The sequence below is a fragment of the Centroberyx affinis genome, unplaced genomic scaffold, assembly GCF_046629955.1.
Source record: "Centroberyx affinis isolate AG114_WGS23_722 - 3 ecotype Tasmania unplaced genomic scaffold, CSIRO-AGI_Caff_v1 ptg004468l_1, whole genome shotgun sequence".
Taxonomy (NCBI): Eukaryota; Metazoa; Chordata; class Actinopteri; order Beryciformes; family Berycidae; genus Centroberyx; species Centroberyx affinis.
Genome location: NW_027282129.1, coordinates 77867 through 85311, shown reverse-complemented (window position 1 = coordinate 85311; position 7445 = coordinate 77867). Strand labels below are relative to the sequence as shown.

Genomic DNA, 7445 nt, shown 5'->3' with positions numbered 1-7445 from the left:
ATAAAAGAACCTATTGGAAACAAGGCAACAAAAATGTGTGTGTGTGAGAGAGAGAGAGAGAGAGAGAGAGAGAGAGAGAGAGAGAGAGAGGGAGAGAGAGAGAGAGCGAGAGAGAGCGAGAGAGAGAGAGAGAGAGAGAGAGAGAGAGAGGGAGAGAGAGAGAGAGAGAGAGAGAGGGAGAGAGAGAGAGAGAGAGAGAGAGAGAGAGGGAGAGAGAGAGAGAGAGAGAGAGGGAGAGAGAGAGAGAGAGAGAGAGAGAGAGAGAGAGGGAGAGAGAGAGAGAGAGAGCAGCAAGAGAGCTTGAAAGAAAGACTTTTGTTTTGTCTATGTGTGCATGTGTGTATCTACGTGTCTGCTGTGTTTTCATGTACGCGACATTGTGTGAGTCTTATTGAGGTCCGGTGGAGCCGGTGGATCCAGTGGATCCAGTGGATCCAGTGGATCAGGTGGATCAGGTGGATCCCTTCAGCTCTTTCTCACACACCCAGTGGAACTTTACTCGACAGAGGGCGCAGTGCCAGCTCTCCAAGCCCCCGTCCTCGGCCGGGTCAGAGTACACACAGTTGAAATAGAACGGAGGGGTCAGCTCCTCACTTTTCCAATAACTACAAAACACAACATGACACACTGTTTGTTACGGAAGCCCATTGAGGACATGTATTCATACATTTTATTTACACAGTTTTGATGAATGATAAATAAATGATAACAAGTTTACTTTCTTTGTTTTCTCAAGATATCTAGTTATTTATGTCATCATCAAAATGAAACAAAAATTATTTTCTCAAGATAATGACATACGTATGACTGAAAATCCAAACGTTCTCGTCGGCCTACCTGTTACCCGTGATGTAGATTTAATTTTATGCTTTAACATGAATTTCTACACGTTTGTTTTCACTTTGATGGAACAGATTGCTTTGCATACACCTGTAAATCCCACATTAATGCGTTTTGAAATAACTTCATAGCACAACAAAATATGCAACAAGTCAAGGGGGGTGAATACTTTTGCAAGGCACTGTATAGCATGTGATTGTTCTTTTTCCTCTTCTGGTAACATGTTTTTGTTATGCCTGCTATGAAACTTGCCCTGAGGGAATAAATACAGTTCACTGAATTGAACTGAACTGATTTGAATTGAAGAGTTCAATTACATAATGCTTTCTGTATTCATTTTTTGGGAAAAACAAAAACAAAAAAACAGCGCCTAATCATTCAGTATCTGTAAAATATTGAGCATCCAGTGTGTGAGTGATGTCACTTTGTTTACCAAGGACTCAGATTAATTGCTACCCTTTAACACCCTTTTAAATTCTGTTCTGTCAGTCATTTTGTACGTGTATGTTTCACTGTTTTCAGATAGTGATTATCTCATTGTTCAGCCGACTGAACCAAGCTGAGCTGAACTGAAACAAATACAACTGAATGGAAATGAATGGAACTGAGCAACTGATTGAACCAAATCAAATGAAAATTCAATTAAAACTGCTAATTAATACAAGTCAAGTTTGTATAAATCAATCAACCTTGAGTCTCTAGACTACAAGCTTAAAAATACATGTGAAGTTCGCGGACATAGTAGCTAAATCTGTCCATGAAAAAATATTTTTTTTCAGCAGATATCTTAGTTACAACAAGAGTGAGCTAGCAAGGCAGTTTTGTGTTTATATGTGTGGTATTTATTCAGTTTGGGAAATCTCGCGATCTCTAGAAAGCATTAGCTCAAGTTGGCTGGCTGACTCAACAGGGACTAGAAATCGTCTCTGTTGCTAGGTCGTTGCTAAGGGTCGGCCTACTTGCTGGAGTAGTAAACTAGGTTCCATTACATAGGAGTCTACTGACGTGACTGATTGTTTTCCAGTTATTAGTTAGACCCCATGTATTTCCAGGGAAACGGAGAAGCAAAAAGTTTTTTATTTTGAGAGCGAATTTCCCCACAATATGAATACATTTCGATTATATCTTTTATTTTGTTGGTAACCGTTGTATAATCGCAATATTACACTTCAGTGATGTGGTCAGGATCGAGGCGCTTCGGTAAAGCACACCCTCTCGTGTAATTTTGCTTAATTATCATTTTGTTCATGTTTGCAGCCTCTGGATTACAGCCTGGGAAATGTTCAAACCATCTTACCTAACAGTCAGGGTGCTTCCATCCACCCAAGTCCAATTCCTCTGTCCGTACCGAACTGACTGATCATTCAAGCCGATCCACACTTCACCAGCAGCACCCAGTGTTAATAACCACTTATTGAGCATTACCTGTGGGGGAGATTTGTAAATTGAATTTGATTTTGACATGCTTTATTGATTGTGTTTTGTGAGTGGGGGGTGAATAAAGTGTATCACACACACACACACACACACACACACACACACCTGTTCCGCGCCGCTGTTTATGATGACCAGGTGAGCTCTTTTCGTCTCACAGTTTTGCCTGGCCTCCTCCCAGGTCTTTTTGTCAGAAGAGAGCAGGTAACAGCTGGACAGGTACGGCTTCCATCCTGAGGGACAGCTTGGGGCGTTTTGTTCTGTGAAAGGAAAGGAAAGGAAAGGAAAGGAAAGCAAAACAACAGAAAGGGAGGGAAAGGAAAGGAAAGGAAAGGAAAGGAAAGAAAAGAAAAGGAAAGGAAAGGAAAGAAAAGAAAAGAAAAGAAAAGAAAAGAAAAGGAAAGAAAAGGAAAGGAAAGGAAATGACAGGACAGATCAGATCAGAACAGAACAGAATAAAACAGAAGAGAAGAGAAGAGAAGAGAAGAGAAGAGAAGAGAAGAGAAGAGAAGAGAAGAGAAGAGAAGAGAAGAGAAGAGAAGAAAAGAGAAACAGGGGAAGAAGCAACAAAAACCTAACAATTAAAAATGTAAAAATTGTATGAATGGCAAGTATTCACATGTAAAACATGTATGAATCAGAAGACGGAAGGTGTAGAAAATAATATTCCAGATGGTACAATCGTCAAAATATGCTGAACATGAAATATACTGTATATTCCTCAGACAATCAGCATCGATGTGCCCTTGAGCAAAGCACTTAACTCCCATCTTGTGCAGTAGTAGCAGACTGTGGTTGTGAATGTGTGGAAATGTGTGAATGTGAAGCAGTTCGATCCTGCCTGCACCGCAAAACCTGCCCCAGATAAATAAAGGTTTAAACAGAAGAAATCACTCACCCAGTTCAGAAAGTTTCATTTGCAGCTGGTCTCTTTCCTCCTGAAGTGTCTTCATCTGATCTCCTAGACGACTGACCTGGTTCTCTAACATGTTCTTATCTCTGGTCAAAGCCTTTAAACGCTGTTCCAGTTTGTTATCAGCATTGCCGGCTCTCAAGCAGTCATTGTAACTGGTCTGTAATTGTTTTGTCTCTTCAGTCGGGATGCCGTTATCAGCCTGTATCTGGTTGCATTTTGTCTGTAACTTGTCAAAACTGGTCTGCAACTTGTTCCTTTGCCTTATCAGCTGGTCTCTCTCTTGAACCGTCAGGGTGATATTGCCGGGCAACTCTTCACAAGACCCATCTGTGTTGGGAAAAAAGATAGAGGTTCAGAGGTTCTTTCAGAGAGAAACATAGGTGTGGATTCAAGTCACATAAACTTGGGCTCGAGTCAGAAGTTCAATTGCTTGAGACTTGACTTGAGGCATGAAGAGAATACTTGAGACTTGACTTAGGTTTTGGTGACTTGGGACTTGACTTTGACTTATACTTTGATGACTTAAAAAGGTTTCTAAAGTCTTGACAAAAGACTTTAGAAACCTTTTTACACAAATCTTGTGTTTGTGTAAATGACTTGGATTGAAAGTGATGAGATTTGCTCCTCCAGACGACTGAATTTAAATTCTGTTTTCTGAATTTGTATGGAATGACTGAATTTATTGAAGTTGAAACTGATTATAGAAATCAAACTCATGATGCTCTTACCAAGTTGTTATCCTATTAAAACCATATTGCATTGGAAAGTCTTAGATATTTATTCTCTTTCATAGCATTTGTTTTGATGTCTCACTATGGGATATGCTCCCTTGCGAAGCATTTATTCCACTATGCCAGCCGTGAGTGGCTGGCAGTTGTAATGTCTGCGTCTTCCCTTTAAATAGGACTGACACTGCGTCACTAGCTTAACCATTCACAGATCAGAACAGACAAATCCGTCGCCGAACGCTCATTTCCCTGGAACTACCTCCGGGTTTCGCCTACCTTCTCCATAGGTAAGGTGTTCAGAGAGATTAGCGGTAGCACTCCAGTCTGTCCAAGGGGTGTCTTTTCTGGATTTTGAGGGGATGGAAAAGCATGCCATGGCCCGTCTACCACAGATGGAACCATTGGGGGCAGCTCACCTCCACCCAAAGCTGTCGGCTGCATTGTCCAGGTCACTCTGCCGTCAAAAGCAGACCGGTTCCAGTCCACCATGACTGAGAGGTCTGAGAGAGTCTATGGTAATGATAGTGTTGCAGGAGTAAGCCAGGTGGCTCAACCTGACCAACCTATCACACAAGGAGAAGGAAGACATATTGGATGTTGTCTCTGAGGGGATATTCAGCTCTGCACTTGCCTCCATACAGAAGCGGTACGAGGCAAAGAAAGATGATGAGGCTTTGCAGCTCTGTCTCCCACGGAAGGCACAGCCCACGGCACAGTCGTCTCCCAGATAGATCTTCGCTCAGGTGGTCTCCAGGCCTAACCCCCTCTTCCGCATCCCCAAATGCCCTAAGGTCCAGGTCCCTGCTGCTGTGCCTCCCAGAGCCCCCAATGCTAAAGGCGCCTGGTCCAAGAAGCCCTTCAACCCTGCTGCTACACAGGCTAGCCGGCCAGTTCTGACTTCCAGTCAGCAGGTGAGGGGGAAGGAGGCATCTTAGGGATCTACCCCACCGCTGGAGGGACGGCCAGCTGTTCCCTGGCTTCCCTCACTCTGTTCTCCAGTGTGTCCTGGGAGGAATCCCCAGGTGCTTCCCCGCCCTGTGACGTGCAGCCCCGAGCTGCACCACCACGTTCCAGCCAAGAGGAAATGAGACATTGCTGCGGTGGCAGGCTGTTCTCTGCCCCCCCCATGTCACAAGCACACAGTTATTATTTCATAAAATAAATAAATTGTCCACTGTCGCATCCAGGCACTCAGCCGAGGGTGCAGTTAATTATTTCACAACAGATAAAAGAAAACGAGTTGTTTTTCTTTTTTTGCATTCTTGGGGGTGAATTGGCTGGCTCTGTCTTTGAAGAGAGCAAGTTGGGCAGCTTGTACAATGTCAGAGTGGGTGCTGAAGACAATAACCAGAGGTTACAGAGTTTGCCATGGCCCCATCTCAGTTCAGCGGTGTAGTCTATTCTCAGGCACAGATGGAATCAGCCTGTCTTATGCTTTTACTTGAGACATTTCCTGGTGCCAAAGAAAGGGGGCGCATGATCCTTACGATTCTGGATCTGCATGCCCTGAACAAGCATCTCAGGAAATACAAGTTTCATATGCTCACACACGCATCCCTTCTATGTTTAGTACGCCCTGGTTCACTTCCATTGACCCGAAGAACGCGTACTTTCATATCCTGATATATCCTCCACACAGGAAATATCTGAGATTTGCGTTTCAGAGCGTAGCATATGAATACCTGGTGTTGCTGTTTGGGCTGTCTCTCAGCCCGAGGGTGTTTGTGAAGTGTACCGAGGCGGCTTTAACTCCGCTCAGGGAGCGGGGGATCCCCCTGGCCACCTACCTAGACAACTGGCTTCTGCCTATGCACTCGGATCGGGAGGCTATAGCTCACACACACATTCTTATGGCTCACCTGGCCGACCTGGGCTTTACAGTGAACAGGGAAAAGAGTACATTGACTCCCAGGCAAAACATAGCTTTCCTGGGGCTGTCTCTGGATTCTGTGCTTTTCTCAGCTGGTCTGTCGGCGAGCACGTGAGCGCATTCAGAGCCGCCTTGGCCCATTTCGGCGTGGGGAGAACAGTCTCCTTCAAATTGTGCCTGAGACTATTGGGCTTGATGGCTTCAGCCCTGCTCGTTGTGAGACTCGGCAGGCTGTACATAAGAGATTTCCAGCTTGGGTGGCCTCTGTCAGGTTAGACCTGGTGCGTCACGGCCATTGCAGAGTGATGTTTTGGCGAAGTGCGTACTCACATTACCCCGCTGGAATCAAAGGTCTTTTCTGACGAAGGGTGTGCCAATGGGTCCAGTTCTGTTCAGAAAAGTGGTTACTGCCGATGTCAGCTTGTCACCTTGTCAGAATGCCCATATAAACTGCCTAAAGTTGTTAGCGGTCCTTCTGACTCAACACTTTCTCCCGTTCCTCAGAAGACATCATGTGCTAGTGACGATAAACAATACCACCTATATCATGGTGGCCTATATCAACCGTCAGGGAGGTCTGCGCTCCTGGCAGTTACACATGCTGCCATGCAAATTGATCAGAATCTGGGGGCGGATTTGCTGTCCAGAAGCAATCCTCTTCACAGGGAATTGAAACTGCACCCAGCTGTGGTAAACCAGATTTGGGTGCGGTTTGGCAGGGTGATAGTGGATTTGTTTGCATCCAGAGAGAATGCACAGTGTCTGCTGTTTTTCTCACCACTGGGAGTAGACGTGTTAGCGCACGACTGGCCGCATGTTCTGCTGTACGGGTTTCCTCAGAATGTTACAAATATCATTCAGAATGCTAGGGTGTCCTCCACTAGATCTCTGTATGATTGTAAGTGGAGGGTGTTTGAGGAATTTGTTTCCAGTGTTCGGTGGGTGTGATTCCATCCATCGTTCAGGATTTAATGGATAAGCGGAGAGCATTCTCTACTATTAAAGTGTACTTGGCCGCTATTGCTGCGTGCCATGATGGCTTTGGGGGAAAAGACAGTGGGTCAGCAACCCCTTATCTGCTGGTTCATGAGAGGGGCATGGAGGTTGCTCCCTGTCTCCAAACCTGTTTCCCCTTCTTGGGACTTGGCAGTTGTATTGGAGGCTCTGTTAAGCCGTCCATTTGAGCCAATTGAGCAGATAGACATGAAGCCATTGTCATTTAAATCGGCTTTATTGTTGGCTTTCACTTCGGCAAAACATGGGGATGATATTCATGCGTTTTCGGTGCATTCTGCATGTATGTGGTTTACCCCAGGGAATTTGCGGGTGACCTAACACTTTGTCGCTAAGGTAATCAATTCATGCTCACCTGTGGAGCAGCAACGGTTACATATGTTGTGTCCGGTGCGTGCTTTGCGTGTAAACTTGGACAGAACTGGTGGTTTTAGGAAAGGGGACCAGTTGTTTGTGTCCTGGGCTAAGCCCTACAGGGGTAAGCCCATTACAAAACAAAAGCTTTCCCACTGGATAGTGGGGGCTAGCTTGTCTGGCAATACGGGAGTGTCCATATCCCGTAGTGAGATATCGAAACAAATGCTATTGAAGAGGACTTTGCGTGAGAAATGCTTGTAGCACTGTTGCTACAATTTGGAAGCAT

The 7445-nt window shown here is 44.9% G+C and overlaps 1 protein-coding gene across 1 annotated transcript; it reads right to left on the bottom strand.

Annotated features, from left to right (window-relative positions):
* Positions 1–273: 273 nt before the first annotated feature.
* Positions 274–4407, bottom strand: LOC139665151 (CD209 antigen-like protein A). Its single transcript, XM_071544124.1, has 5 exons — positions 4335–4407; positions 3173–3517; positions 2383–2534; positions 2138–2265; positions 274–605 (listed from the first exon to the last, which is right to left on the bottom strand). Exons 1-5 carry the CDS (start codon positions 4405–4407, stop codon positions 452–454), a joined length of 852 nt encoding a protein of 283 aa, XP_071400225.1. The 3' UTR covers positions 274–451.
* Between the last annotated feature and the right edge of the window lie 3038 nt (positions 4408–7445).